The 15,401-nt window shown below is 37.7% G+C and overlaps 3 protein-coding genes across 3 annotated transcripts in view; 1 reads left to right on the top strand and 2 right to left on the bottom strand.

The window, feature by feature from the left end:
- Positions 1 to 5,018: 5,018 nt before the first annotated feature.
- LOC107594598 (paralemmin-2-like) lies at positions 5,019 to 6,491 on the bottom strand. Its single transcript, XM_016284688.1, has 2 exons — positions 5,974 to 6,491; positions 5,019 to 5,709 (listed from the first exon to the last, which is right to left on the bottom strand). Exons 1-2 carry the CDS (start codon positions 5,999 to 6,001, stop codon positions 5,060 to 5,062), a joined length of 678 nt encoding a protein of 225 aa, XP_016140174.1. The 5' UTR covers positions 6,002 to 6,491; the 3' UTR covers positions 5,019 to 5,059.
- A 523-nt stretch (positions 6,492 to 7,014) lies between these two features.
- On the bottom strand, positions 7,015 to 10,695 carry LOC107594596 (uncharacterized). Its single transcript, XM_016284687.1, has 5 exons — positions 10,312 to 10,695; positions 9,761 to 9,924; positions 8,590 to 8,829; positions 8,275 to 8,454; positions 7,015 to 8,148 (listed from the first exon to the last, which is right to left on the bottom strand). The coding sequence occupies exons 1-5, from the start codon at positions 10,575 to 10,577 to the stop codon at positions 7,946 to 7,948; spliced, it is 1,053 nt and encodes a 350-aa protein (XP_016140173.1). The 5' UTR covers positions 10,578 to 10,695; the 3' UTR covers positions 7,015 to 7,945.
- Positions 10,696 to 11,241: 546 nt separating this feature from the next.
- The window catches only part of lrp13 (low-density lipoprotein receptor related-protein 13), a 15,979-nt gene continuing 11,819 nt past the window's right edge, over positions 11,242 to 15,401 (top strand). Inside the window, exons 1-5 of the mRNA XM_016284674.1 lie at positions 11,242 to 11,334; positions 11,869 to 12,042; positions 13,082 to 13,294; positions 14,634 to 14,864; positions 14,976 to 15,188. Coding sequence (XP_016140160.1) covers positions 11,280 to 11,334; positions 11,869 to 12,042; positions 13,082 to 13,294; positions 14,634 to 14,864; positions 14,976 to 15,188 — 886 coding nt within the window. The 5' untranslated portion in view covers positions 11,242 to 11,279. The remainder of the gene's footprint in view (positions 11,335 to 11,868; positions 12,043 to 13,081; positions 13,295 to 14,633; positions 14,865 to 14,975; positions 15,189 to 15,401) is intronic.

The following is a 15,401-nucleotide window of genomic DNA, read 5'->3' as shown; positions in this document are numbered from 1 at the left end:
AACAACAATAACATTCATAAGGTCATGACGAGTACAAATACACTTCTGAGTGCATAAACGTGACACATTTACAGCGCCAACTCTGGAGGGTGGCGAGTTAAAGATAAGCGTTTTCTGCCCTATCACCCTCCTTACACACACACACACACACACACACGGCAACCCCTCCCAACAAAACACACACCCTCTCTCAATTCATCCGGAAACCTCCACTGAGATGAGAAACCATTTCCTCCACCTGACTGTAGTGCACATGACTCAAGAGCAAGAGCTGTGAACATATTAATGGCTTTTATTCAAACATACAAAACAGACACCATTGTAGCCATATGAAGAGATGCCGCTCATGAGCACCGTACAGAATATGTGGCATTGTACAAAAGTTTTGTTGTCTGAGATGCTAGTCTGTGTTCTAAATGGAATATTAGTGCATGGATACAGCACAGTATATACTGAATAGTTCCTGTATGTAAAACAGAATGCTACAGTGGGGCAAAAAAGTATTTAGTCAGCCACCAATTGTGCAAGTTCAAATCCTGCAGTGCCAGATGTGTCCCCCTGCTTAAGCCAGTACATGTCCAGGCCCGTTTGAAGTTTGCTAGAGAGCATTTGGATGATCCAGAAGAGGATTGGGAGAATGTCATATGGTCAGATGAAACCAAAATAGAACTTTTTGGTAAAAACTCAACTTGAGGAGAAAGAATGCTGAGTTGCATCCAAAGAACACCGTACCTACTGTGAAGCATGGGGGTGGAAATATCATGCTTTGGGGCTGTTTTTCTGCAAAGGGACCAGGACGACTGATCCGTGTAAACGAACGAATGAATGGGGCCATGTATCGTGAGATTTTGAGTGAAAACCTCCTTCCATCAGCAAGGGCATTGAAGATGAAACGTGGCTGGGTCTTTCAGCATGACAATGATCCCAAACACACCGCCTGGGCAACGAAGGAGTGGCTTCGTAAGAAGTATTTCAAGGTCCTGGAGTGGCCTAGCCGGTCTCCAGATCTCAACCCCATAGAAAATCTTTGGAGGGAGTTGAAAATCCGTGTTGCCCAGCGACAGCCCCAAAACATTACTGCTCTAGAGGAGATCTGCATGGAGGAATGGGCCAAAATACCAGCAACAGTGTGTGAAAACCTTGTGAAGACTTACAGAAAACGTTTGACCTCTGTCATTGCCAACAAAGGGTATATAACAAAGTATTGAGATGAAATTTTGTTATTGACCAAATACTTATTTTCCACCATAATTTGCAAATTAATTCTTTAAAAATCCTACAATGTGATTTTCTGGATTTTTTTTTTTCTCATTTTGTCTCTCATAGTTGAGGTATACCTATGATGAAAATTACAGGCCTCTCTCATCTTTTTAAGTGGGAGAACTTGCACAATTGGTGGCTGACTAAATACTTTTTTTCCCCACTGTATATGCTAGAGGTTTCAAAAAGTAGTATGTAATATTGCAACGTAATTACATGCAAGATAAATGAACGCATTAGAAACGGTTAGTTTATCATTTTAAACTAATTATGCATTAAAATGTAGTGTAAAAAGCTTTGGCAGTCCGATAAAAAAATCAGTCAAAAAATTGTAAAAATATTACTTTGGGCTCATTTGTCACACTGGCAAAGGAAGGTCAAATTGGGTGCACTGCACTGTGAGACACAATATTTAATATGCAGTACTATGCTTTGTAATATACTGGTAACAAAATGATCTGTGTCAGTAAGATATTTTTCTCTTAAAGCACGCTTCTTTTAAAGAATAAACGCTTTTATTCAGCAAGAACACATTCAATTGATTAAAAGTGACAGTAAAGACATTTATAATGTTTCAGAAGAGTTCTATTTCATACAAATGCTGTTCTTTTGACCTTTCTATTCATCAAAGTATCGTGGTTTCCATACATATATTAATCACCACAACTGTTTTCAATACTGATAACAACAAGAAATGTAATATTTAATAACTAAATAATGCAATTTTATATTACTTAAATATTCTGATTAATATTATTGTTCATTACCAAGTACAATATTACTAAATCACGGTTTCCACAAAAAGGTGAAGCAGCAGCACAATGTTTTCAACATTGATAATAATGAAAATAAATGTTTCTTAAGCAGCAAATCAGCATATTAGAATGATTTCTGAAGGATCATGTGACACTTAAGACTAATGATGCTGAAAATTCAGCTTTGTATCACAGGAATAAACATTTTTTTTATATATTCAAACAGAAAACGGTTATTTTAAAATACAGTAATATTTCAGAATATTACCGTTTCTGTATTTTTTATTAAATACTGTAAATACAGCCTTGGTGAGCAGAAGAGACTTCATTCAAAAATCTTGCAATCCCAAACTTTTTAATGATACTGTATCTAGCAATAAACCTAACCTATGTTACTGGCAACTATAGTGCTTCTAAAGGCAGAGTGTGCTTATTATAATAATGCAAATCTGACACATTTCGGGCAACCACTGACCGAAATCGTGTTTGCATAGCTAGAAGAATCCGCGTTTAAATTTTTTCTCTGGTTTTGTGCAGTTGATAGTACCTGCACATTTCCAGCGGTGCTCTCCGACCTCTTAAAAGCTCAGCTCTGCACTGAATATTTCACAAGTCCACGGTTACACCGTAACTGCGATAAAAGACAAACACATTCAAAATGTATAATTCACAAAAACACTATTGTGCCAGACGCATGGGAAAAACACCAGCCTAAACATCAAAATTAGCCTAAATGGCCTATACATTTGCTCTATTTGGCAGCTTCCGCTTTTAAAACCTTAAAACCCACAGCAATTGTGCTTAAAGTGTTAGTTCACCCAAAAAATTTTAATTAGGCCATAAATTACTCACCCTCAAGGCATCCTAGGTGTATATGACTTTCTTCTTTCAGACGAACCCAGTCGGAGTTACATTAAATGTTTAATGGCACTCAGCGGTGTTGCATGCATCAGTCCAAAAGAAGTTAAATAAAAAGTGCCCCTCTATTAAAAAAAATGTCTCACACAGCTCACACAGGGTGAACAAAGGCCTTCTGTAGCGAATTGATGCATTTTTGTAAGAAAAATAACCATATTTAAAACGTAATAATCAATTTAATCTAGCTTGCGCTCACTGTTGTAAACGGAAGCAGTTCTGGGCGGATAATGTATAAGTTTGGCGTTGTGCATGTGCCGCTCAGAAGTGACGTACGAGGAAGCGCAGCGGAGAGATCAAAACAAAACAACGGTCACTAATTAGAAGTACAAACCGAGGATTTCGATATAAGCCAAGAGAAGACTAAAGTAAGGAAACGTTGCTTCCTTTGCTCCTGTTGGTTTTCACGAGACTCACCGGCGCATGCGCAACGCTGACCTCATACGTCATGCTCCCGGAACTGCTTCTGTGTACAACTGTTGGCGCAAGCTACATTAAAGTGATTATTACATTTTGAATATGGATATTTTTCTCACAAAAACGCATCGATTCGCTACAGGAGGCGTTGTTCACCCCCCAGATCCGTGTGAGACACTTTTGAGATCAAAACAAAACAACGGTCACTAATTAGAAGTACAAACCGAGGATTTCGATATAAGCCAAGAGAAGACTAAAGTAAGGAAACGTTGCTTCCTTTGCTCCTGTTGGTTTTCACGAGACTCACCGGCGCATGCGCAACGCTGACCTCATACGTCATGCTCCCGGAACTGCTTCTGTGTACAACTGTTGGCGCAAGCTACATTAAAGTGATTATTACATTTTGAATATGGATATTTTTCTTACAAAACTGCATCGATTCGCTACAGGAGGCGTTGTTCACCCCCCAGATCCGTGTGAGACACTTTTATTTAATGGAGGGGTGCTTTTTATTTAACTTCTTTTGGACTGATGCATGCAACACCCACTGAGTAGCATTAAACAGCTTGAAAGATCAAAGACAATTTTTAACATAACTCCGACTGGATTCGTCTGAAAGAATTAAGTCATATACACCTAGGATGACTTGATTTTTATTTTTGGGGGAACTAACCCTTTAAGCAGAAAAGAATTTAAGGCCTGTTCACACCAAGAAGGATAAATATACAGACAACTGTAATGATAACTATATTATAGCATCCATACCAATGCACAATAACATTCTGTTTATCTAAGTGCACTGCAATTTTGTCTGTGACTTTAAATGTGCAAGCTTTTTAAAGCAAGATGAACTCTGATTGGCTGTCAATGTTTTTACCATTCATCAGCTGGAAAAAATCGTTCTGCAAGTGAGTCCAATGATATCGTTCCTTTTTGTCGTTATCGTTATAGTTGAATATTTTCATTGAACTAGAACAATTATTAAAACTTTATAGTTATCTTTTATAGTTCTCGTCCTTGGTGTGAACGGGTTTTTACTCCGACAGAAGACAAATGGAAAACAGGTTTTGTTTTTCTTAGTTGTTTTCTCTTTTGAAATAAGAGTTGAATGATGAATAGGGTACAGTCAAGTTCTTCCCTGCCTTTTTTCTCATTAAAGACTCTTTCACTTGGAAATGTCACATTACGGAAAGTGTTTTTTTTACTTTAAAATGAATTTTCCACCACGGATTAAAAAAACAACAATTCTGACTTTTTTTCACAACTACGATATAAACTCAGAATTGTGAGAAAGAAGTTTGAGATAAAAACTTGCAAATTACCATTTTAATTTTTTTTTATTCTGTGGTGAAAACAATTCCATAAAAAGGACAGTAGCAAAATAAACATGAAAGGGTCAGAAAGAGTTATAAATGGTCATAACAAACTTAATTATGACTAATTAAGTAAATGTTTTTTGCTTTAAGAAACTCTTACTAACTTTATAAAATGTTTATATTAAATATTCTTTCACTTGGAAATATGTCACATTATGGCAGTTGACAATGTTTCCATGTCAAGTATAAGCACGTTTCATTCTAAGGGACAGAGAGAGAGATAAAAATGGTCATGAAAAACAATGTAAAAACTTTGTTTTGACTAACATTATAAAATGATTTTAAAGAAAAAAATGCTTGAAAAGTGTATAATCTTGGCCCTTTTTCTGAGAAACATTAAATGATAACACAGAGGCAGCAAGCACGTTTGTGTTTTTTGGGCGGCTCCTGTTTCTCTTGAGGCGTCTCAATGGTCGAGCCTTGCTCTAGACTTTGCCGATCACATAAAGAGTGGGTGGAGTCAGAGGAGATTGACTGGAGCCGCCCGCACACAAGCTCGGCCGCGTTCCCGTCCACAGTGGACACGTCCGTCACTGTCTTCTCCCTTAGAGACAGATCATCATCATCCTCATCGATCAGCACCACATCCGTTTTAACGTCCACCTGGATGCATGGAACGGTCTGAACATCCCCCGAGCTCTCCAGGTTACTGGAATCGATGAAACCCATGAGGGATGACTTGTCCATGTCCAGTGACGGGTCGATTCGACTGTCCTCAGCCTCGTGGTGCAGATATTGCATCTCTTTCAGATTCTGGAGATTGGAAACACTCCATACGTTACACGTCTGTTCATTGGCAGTCGTTTCTATAACACCGTTCACTGCGACCAGATTGGTTTTCCTTCCAACCTCGTCAGCTGTGACCTCAAGGGTCAGTTCGGGTTCAAATAAAGTCTTCTGTGGGTCCCTGTAAAGCGCCCCAGCCTTTTGAGAATTGTTCATTATACACTTTTGTTTCTTCACACAGGTTGTCTTTCCGCCAGAGCCTAGAACAAAAGGGCGTATACACTTTATTAAAAAACTGCACATGCAAAAGACGCCGCTATGACATTTTTAATGTAGAATTAATTGCTGTAATGCAAAGCGGAATTTTCAGGATCATTACGCCAGTCTTCAGTGTCACATGATCCTTCAGAAATCATTCTGATTTGCTGCTCAAGAAACATCTCTTACTTTTATCAGTGTTATTAATGTGATACATTATTACATGTTCTTGTTAATTTACAGTGTGTTGAGAATTTTTTACTCACCAGAGTTAGCGCTGTCTTTGGTGACCATGGCACTCACATCTGTACCGCCAAGAAAACAAAAGAAATAAGATCTCCTCTAAATCCTCTATGGATTTAGGATTACCACAAAGGAATGAACCTTTTGCCCTTCGTCTACCACACTAATACCTCAGCATCCTTTTACTTTTAGTATACACAGATACAGCGCCATTAACGCTCCAGATGTTGCATACAAAAAAAAAAGTAACGCAAAACGTCCAACCACAAATGCTTTATGAAGCAGAGAACAGAAAGATGAAGAAACAGGAGTGGATGAGGGAATGAAAATGGGAGGTGGGCAGTTTTTTCCCCAGCGCTCTCCAACAGGATGAAATAAAGACACGAAACCTTTAAAAGCAGCAAAAATAACTCAAAGTTCCCAAGAGACTTCAAGGCATTTTCAGAAGAAGAAAGACATTCTTTCTGGAGCGCCTGTCACTCGTGAGGAACACTAAGACACATCTGCATATCAAGAAGCGTTTAGATGCAAACAATTCAGCACAAACTACAGAAAGCAGCCTAATTCTCTTTAAAAATAAAATAGTGAAGTTTTACCAAAGCTTAATAGACAATATTGAACTTACGCTTTTATTTTCCTCTTTGATCACAGCAGCTTTCGCACTCACTGCTCCAAACACACTGATTACACACGACAGAATCAGGCCTTTATAAATTAATGATGTCTATCAGGCTATGAGTACAGTCACTACACAACAGTTTTAGACATGCTATTTGTACAGTTTTATTTACTGTATATACAGTCAAGAATTTACTATATACATGGATAATGAATTCTTGACTATATATATATATATATATATATATTAAAGCAAATTTTACAAATAACTGTCCTATGACAGACATATTAATTATATATTAATATATTTTTAGGATGCTTGCAAAAAATAAATCAAATTAATATTTTAAAAATCTCTATCCATCTATCCGTCTCCCAAAATGAAATATATTACATTGACCATAGTAAGAGACCATAGATAACTCCTCATTATAATTAAGTAAATGTTTCAGTGCGAACAAGGTCAATTTACTGCCATAATATAGAAAATATATTTATATTGTATATTTTATATACTGTGTGTATACACACACGTTAAGTTGTTCTGAAAGCAGTTTTTATGAGAAAGCCCTCCTCATACGCTGAACACATACTAATGAATAATACACATGGAGCACTTACACACGTGTGTGCATGCATAGGGAAAGGATAAGGAAAGACTGGAGAGACTGAAATATTCATGAGAAACGGCCCTCCACTCAAACTCCTCCCCTACTGACACAGACACTGATTAAAAGTGATTTGACTGCACATGTACAATGCATTATGCATTATACAATAGTGAATTAAAAGCAAAAGTATAGAATATAACCCTATTTAAATTAGAAATATTTAACATTTTTGTAGCATTTTTTTTATTCATGTTTACCTTTTATTTAGTCATATATGACCATTTTCAAACCTCTCTCCAATCCTTAGGAATAATCAGGCAGTTTTGATTCTGTATATTTAAGGCTTCTGTGTGTAAATGGCTGATGTTACGATTGACTAACCTCTGCTGTAGCTCATCAGAGTGGGTCAAGTTCCTGAATAAAGAATATTAATTTATATGTGAATTATTATACAGTATCTGTAAGAGTGGACTGAGGAGTAAGTGTTGTGAACTGAGTCTGTCTACACAGGACATTGATTCCTTCAGTTCAATAGAGCAAGAGGATTCCTGTTCTCTATGATAAGTCCCCTTAATCGTCTTTAAAGTAGACATTTCAAATATCATTAGGAGCGTATAGGAGCGTCGCTTCCTAGGGCCCTTGTATTTTAGGTTTGTGGCTGAGATCACTGTTTGTGATGGCCTCTGTTACTCAGTTCCACCATAACCCTGTCTGACACCCGAGCCGTTGAGTGCTTAGTATCCTTTCTGTCAGGATTACATCACCATCATTCTGCTTTCTCGCTTGTCTGTCGTTTTATCTGTCCTGAGAGGTACAGTGTCCTGGTTCTGTGGTCCTCCAACGAAAATGATGCTGTGCTTAAGGTTACACTAGTGTTTTCACTGACTCTGATGTTGACTTTCCTCGGTAAAGACACAGGCTGTTTGTAACAGACTGACACAGTCAGAGGAGCTCTCACCACTTCAACTCCTACAAAAAAAAAAAAAACAGGATAAAATGACTGATGATCCACTGTGTGTATATATATATGTTTTTTGTCAATTTGCATGTTGTCATTTTGCTGTTCTTGTGAATAGGCCTTCAAACATTACTTACCTTTGTGTTTCTCCATTTCTGCCATGCACCTGGAGAACATCCACAGTGGGTGTGTGGTGGGACGGGTAAATCCCAGCCAAACAAACACAGGCAGAGGGCAAAGGTCACCAAACACCCAGGTGCTCCGCACACCTGTGGACCAAGGAACAGCCAGGCTGATGCATCTCTCTGAGACTGGATCTGAAAAAAGACACAGGTTCAGTTCATACAGTAAATGAAAATGTCTGATGAAAGTGTCCTGCATTAGGACATGTAAAAACAGCTCCTCACAGCCACTGATATGCCTGCAGTCTTCAATACCACTGGGTCCCTTACCATGGGTGATTTCTAAGTCAGGCTGAGCATCAGGTCTGTATGTATTGTTAGGCGAGAGTAGAGTCAGTGTGCTGCTCCAAACGGTCTGCTGATCTCTAGATGCAGTTAAAGCGAGATCCACCTCCACTCCAGCACTAACAGTCCTGTACTTCAGCACTCTAGCCTGCAGGGAGAACGTCTCTCTCTTCAGCTCATCCAAGGCATCGCTCAGACTCAAACTCTCACAGACACTCAACAGACCTGCAGAAAGTAGCAGTGATTCTCCTTTTAATGGCCATCAGTGGGGCATAACCAGGGTTATTATATAGTTAACTAAAACAAAAACAATAAAAACATTTTCATTACTTTGAATAAAGTAAATATTATCTGAAATTAAATATATTATAAAATATAATAAATATTTGTTTTTAATTCAGCTTGCTGCCAAGGCAACATTTCCATTAGTTTAACTAAAAAAAAACTATATAAACATGTTTTTAAAAAATAAAAACTAACAAAAATGTTCAACAAAAATTAAAATGGAATATATATTAAAAAAAAAACTAATTCAAAATTATTAATAAAAACTATCATACTACACTAGGCATACCACATTTAATTATCATATTTTATTACATAATCATCACATATTTATTCTCATCTCTTGGGTTATGTGCCTTTAGCATTAAAAATATTTTCTTTGTAATTGATCTGGATTCTGTAAGTTTATTAACAGATATATACAATATTTCTCCACAGCTCTCTGGACTATTTGATTGGTCAGTAAAGGCATTCTGGTGACAAATATTTATTGTACAATATTTTCATACATCAAATTGCTGTTTATTTTGTGATAATGACCAGCTGATATTATATTATTATACACTGATTGTATATTATACACTGCAATATTATACAATGATTGATTTGAGAAATGTTATTTCAGAATTCTAAAGGAATTATTATTGAATTTGTATCATATTGAGGTCAAATAAAAATCATATATGAATTAAATTAAATCTGACCAGAAAAAATATATTTTTGAACAAATAAATTCAGTAGTAGGCTCTTATTTGATTCGAGGATTTGATAAGATCAGTAGGACTGATTCTGAATATGTTCAAAATTCCTTTCTATTTGTTGACAGGGGTTGTGCTTGACCCATGTGCTGAAAAGGGCCAGAAGATCTTACCCAAAGGGCTTAGTTTGAATCTCTCTGAGCACATAATCATAGTGAGAAGTCTGGTGAAGAGAAACTCAGGGTAGCATAAGGGAACGTCTCTGAAGACACTGTCAGGATAGTCCCAACCATAACCTGAAACACTGCAGAACCTCCTCAAAGATACGGCATCATACCTACAGACAAATCCACAACAATTAACAACTGGAAAACACGTTATAATTTGAGAGAGGCGGGGCATAGAGGACCTACAATAATGTACAGTATTTGAAAAATAATGTGTTTTTTGAACATTAAAGCATGTCAACATATTCTGTTACACCAAATACACAAAATAATGATCTTTTAAAAAAAGCATCATATGACCCCTTTAAAATTCATGAACATTTTTAACATTCTATGACAATATATAATGAGTGGCCATTCAAATATACAGGTACATGCACTGTATTTTCATTTAGTTTGTAAATAAAAAAATCAAACATAAAATATATAAACAATAAAGTTGTTTAAATATATTATATTGCATGTACACTACAGTTTCTTGAAGTCAACAACTTTACCTGCAGTTGACCAAAGTGAAAACAAGCTCGTCGTTTGTGTCTTTGTTTTTCCTCATTGTTCCTCGTTTTTTGCGGAGACATTGATAAATGTATCTGGTCATGAGGTAAACTGAACCTGGCAAATGCTTCTGGGAGTCAAAGACTGTGTGAGTTATTTTAAATGAGACGTGAGAAGCGTAAAAGACTGAGTGAAAGAGATACAACACCGTTACACCTGACACCACGGCGATAAGTGTGCTAAAATGATCCATACTCCGGTTCATCATTCACATTCTTTACAAAAACAAGTCAGAAATGCTATCGATGAGGCAAAGTTCACAGTCATTTGATGCTACTTTGTTGCGCGTTTCTTCTCTCTGTTGACATTTTGATCCTGGTTTTAAAAGAGAGAGCAGCGCTTTATCGCCCTCTAGTGTCTGGAGCAAAAGCGCTGCAGACGTAACAACGGGACAACTAACTATATATATATATATATATAGAATACAATTACAAATAAGTAAAATAATTGAGTGATATGATAGTATAATAATTAATTAATTTTAATGACGTAGCCTACTAACGGTATTAATATACATTAAATTAATAAATAAAAAAAAATTACGTAAGTTACCATGGGTTATTACGTGTATACGTTATTTTAATAATTACAACAATCATAATAATAATAATAATTAACATTATTAGGCTATTATTATTATTATTGTTGTTGTTATATAATTAATTCTTAATATTTATTAGGCCTATGACTTTTTAGTAGTAGGCTAGCCTAACTAAAAGTTAGTATTAATAAAAAAATAAAAATAAAAATATAGAAATGAATTCAATTACACAGTATGTCGTTACAAATCTGTCATCACTCATTGGTCTGCTGTCATCTGATCAATTAAGCCGCATCGATCTCAGCTGTTCGCTCGATTAAAGCGCCACATCTCGACCCGACACGGCTTGACCCGGGTTTCCCTGCAGTCATGTGCTTGTTTGTGCTGCTGAATGTCGCTTCAGGGATCTTTCTGCTTCTGAGAGGTCAGATGCGAGTCTCACATTAACCTTCAGTCTAACATTTACCTTCTTGTCTAGAAATTGAGCAATAGGTGAAGTCACTGAATGCGAGTTGACAAACTAATACCAATCGAGACTATTTCCTATTTACTTATTAAGCAGTACAGTGTATATAGTAGGCTATCTTTGTAATTTTCATTCTTGGAGGCATTGCCTTTATTTGCATACATTAAAATAGGCTACAAAATCTAGCTCAAATTTGAAGCTGCCTGCATGCCAATCTCATAAAACCAATCAGGTTGCATTATGATCATGCAGGCAATTATTCTTATTTAACTTTTTTTTTGCGTTGTGGCATTACTTTAATAACAGTTTCTCCCTCAACAAAAACTACAATTATGTGTAGACCGTGCTTGTACATCTTGGTAGTATTTGTAGTAATGTCTTTGTGTTCATTTAAATAGAAAATGAATTTCAAATGACTGCTTTACTGTATAATGGGACTCTGTGCTGAGATTGCCTGAGGTTCATTTGCTTTGACTTGTTTGTGCTCTATAGCTGAACGTGTGCAGGCTGCAGTGGCTTCTGATCGTGTTCCCCTGCACTGCAGACTGGGCTTCAAACCCTGTAAGGATGGAGCAGAGTGTGTGCTGTACAGTCATGTGTGTGACGGCGAGAATGACTGTCTTGACGGCTCTGATGAAGAAGAATGTGCTGCTGTTTGCAGCATAGGTATGTTTTTATACATTTTTATTAGAAGACAATTTTTGGCCCTCAAACTGATTTCCAGGGGCCTAGAATAAAGATTTGAATTCGATTCTATATTAAAAATTCCATCTATTTGCACATTTTTTAACACAAACTGTTAAACGCTTTTAACATGGGCCTAAACTAATCAACAATGTGATGCATATTTGTCAGTTATTAAACATGCAAGATTTCTGCACTCAAAAAAGGGCATCATTTATTAACTATTTGCATCTATTTTGCTTTTTTTTTTTTTTTAAATGCATTTATTCAAATGGCTTAGAGTCAATAAATCTGTTAATTGTGAAAACAATAAATTGATGCTCATATTAACTGGTTAAGTTCTGATGACCATTTTTTTCGATTTGGAAGGCAAATGTGCACATTACCCAGATAAAATGAATTGGTAGGCTGCCTGATTTATTATTTTTTTAGTTTGCAAAATTCAAAAGCATTGTATTTTGTAAAGTGTGAAGTGACATGTGGCCAAGTATGGTTACCCATACTCTGAATTAGTGCTCTGCATTTAACCCAGCCTAAGTACACACACACAGCAGTGAACACACACACCGTGAACACGCACCCGGAGCAGTGGGCAGCCATTTATGCTGCGGCGCTCGGGGAGCAGTTGGGGGTTCGGTGCCTTGCTCAAGGGCACCTCAGTCGTGGTATTGAAGGTGGGAGAAAGCACTGTACATTCACTCCCCCCCCCCCCCCCCACCTACAATTCCTGCCGGATCTGAGACTCGAACTCACAACCTTTGGGTTACGAGTCCGACGCTCTAACCCAAGGCTGTCCAAACTCTGTCCTGGAGGTCCGGTGTCCTGCAGAGTTTAGCTCCAACTTGCCTCAACACACCTGACTGGACGTTTCTATGCCTAGTAAGAGCTTGATTAGCTGCTTCAGGTGTTTAATTAGGGTTGGAGCTAAACTCTGCAGGACACCGGCCCTCCAGGACCAAGTTTGGACAGCCCTAATCTAACCATTAGGCCATGACTTCCCCCTTTTTCCATCTGTTCTCAGGTCAGTTTCAGTGTGCACATGGTAAGAAGTGCATCGAGCGTCGGCAGGTGTGTGACGGTGTGGCTCAGTGTCAGGATCGCTCCGATGAAGTTGACTGCTTCAAGCTGGACGAGGGCTGCGGTCATCGCTGCGATAAAAACCGTTGTATCCCAGAATCCTTTGTCTGTGATGGAGACGCAGACTGTGCTGACGGCAGTGATGAGGAAATCTGTGGTAGGGGTTTGAATTAGGTTAAGTAGTATTACTGGATTGTAACTAAAACGAAGTGTAAAATCATCTGGCTGCATCTGGTTCAGAATGTAAACATGCACACTTATTCGTGCATACTACCTACTATTTTCACATAATGGTATGTGAAACGGTTACAATAAACATTTTCAAAACTTATTATCCTGAATTAACCCTACACTCAGAGGGGGGAAAAAGGTATAAAAGCTGACCTTTCAAAAGGTTCAAATATGTACCATTTAGGTACTACTATGTACCATTAGAGGTAAACCGTGTACACAGGTGTACCTTTTGAGAAGGTACTGTGATAGTTTTTGTACCTTTCTTTCTGAGTGTTACGTTTGTCACATGATCTCATTACATTGCATACTTAAAGGTGCAGTATGTAATGTTGACAGCTGGTGGTTGAAATGGGTACTGCAGTACAAATTTCAAAATATTGGAGAGCGTTGTCTCTCCTGGGGCCTGTTTCATAAAACAAGTTTACCAAATAAGCCAGGCTTACTTCAGTTAGTCTGACATTGTCAGTTGATTTGGTTCAAAATAAGTCAGACGAATTGAAATAAGCCTGGCTTATTTGGTAAACTTGTTTTATGAAACAGGCCCCTGTTCCCTCCTCCTCAGACTCTGCGCTCACATGGGTTGCCAGGTTGAAGACGTGCATGAATGAGTGCAATTAACAATGGAAGGCAACCAAGCGATGTTTTTTCAGATGGATGCCAAGGCTTTATAGGTCGGGTAGAATCTGCGATCTCTGACCCAATTCCTTTGCTGGCTTCCATGGCTGTAATGCGCTGTGTTTTCCACCAACTGGCAACCCAGGGTAAATTGGCAGTGGACTGAATCACACGGACCCCCCCAAAAAAACAGACATTCTGACACAGAACAGGCATTTCAAAGATGAATAACTGGCTGTAGCATTGATTTTCAGAGAAACAAGTATGTGAACTTTGCACATTTCCTAAATATTTGCAAACATGTATTTTTATTTTTATTTTTTGGCTTTAGTGCAGACAAAATTACATGCAGCACCCTTAAAGGTATAGTCAACCAAAAAATGAAAAGTGTCGTTATTTACTCGCCCTCATGTCATTCCAAGCCTTTATGCATTTTTCATCTGTGGAACATATTTTGAAGAATGTTGGTAACCAAGTAGTCGGGTCCCATTGACTTCCACTGTATTTTTTCTCCATACTATGGAAGTCAATGGGACCCAAAATTGTTTGGTTACTACTACAAAAAAAAAAAAAATTGTAATTGTACTTCAGAGCAAAAGTTTCCAAAAACATGCCTTTAGTCTTAAAGTTTCCTCTTGTCTTCTCAGATATCAGCCCTGATGATGATGATGATGATAGCGTCGCGGAGGAGGAAAAGACAACAGAGGATGAAGTCTCAGGAAAAGCTCCTGTAACTAAAGGTCCTCTACGCTGTTCAATCGGCTCTAAGTTATGTAGAGATGGGACAGATTGTGTACTCAATAATCACGTGTGTGATGGCGAGCATGACTGTAATGATGGGTCTGATGAAGACGAGTGCTCTGTGGAGTGTGAATCTGGTGAGGAAACCACATCGCAACACACTGGCAGCCTCTCACAACATGCACTTATACATGGTTAGAAATTCTTTTTCAATTCCTGCTCTGGTGTTCACATGTTAATATTCTCAGGTCAGTTTCAGTGTGCACATGGTAAGAAGTGCATCGAGCGTCGGCAGGTGTGTGACGGTGTGGCTCAGTGTCAGGATCGCTCCGATGAAGTCGACTGCTTCAAGCCAGACGAGGGCTGCGGTCATCGCTGCGATAAAAACCGTTGTATCCCAGAATCCTTTGTCTGTGATGGAGACGCAGACTGTGCTGACGGCAGTGATGAGGCCAGCTGTGGTAGTGGTTTGTTGTGGCTGTGAATAGAAACATGAGCTTTTTTATTTTTTTGTCCATTACAATGTTGTTATTAGTAACTAAAACTAAAAAAATATTAATTGAAATTAAGTTGACATATAATGAAAAAGTAAAAATATAATGTAAAAAAACAAACACAAATTTCAAATATTGGCACCTAACTAATTAAACGTTTAAATTACCAAAACTGATAGA

Source organism: Sinocyclocheilus grahami, unplaced genomic scaffold (genome assembly GCF_001515645.1).
Source record: "Sinocyclocheilus grahami isolate Dianchi unplaced genomic scaffold, SAMN03320097.WGS_v1.1 scaffold186.1, whole genome shotgun sequence".
In the NCBI taxonomy this organism is placed as follows: Eukaryota; Metazoa; Chordata; class Actinopteri; order Cypriniformes; family Cyprinidae; genus Sinocyclocheilus; species Sinocyclocheilus grahami.
This window is presented reverse-complemented; position numbering and strand designations above follow the sequence as displayed.

Excerpts from the sequence above, each read along its gene's own strand:
- LOC107594598 (XM_016284688.1), bottom strand. The coding sequence starts at position 6,001 with ATGGTCACCAAAGACAGCGCTAACTCTG. Across the intron at positions 5,710-5,973 it reads CAAAGACAGCGCTAACTCTG|GCTCTGGCGGAAAGACAACC; the intron begins GTGAGTAAAAAA and ends CTTTTGTTCTAG.
- LOC107594596 (XM_016284687.1), bottom strand. The coding sequence starts at position 10,577 with ATGATGAACCGGAGTATGGATCATTTTAGCACACTTATCGCCGTGGTG. Across the intron at positions 8,455-8,589 it reads TGACTTAGAAATCACCCATG|ATCCAGTCTCAGAGAGATGC; the intron begins GTAAGGGACCCA and ends GTCTTTTTTCAG. Across the intron at positions 8,149-8,274 it reads AGAAATGGAGAAACACAAAG|GAGTTGAAGTGGTGAGAGCT; the intron begins GTAAGTAATGTT and ends TTTTTTTTGTAG.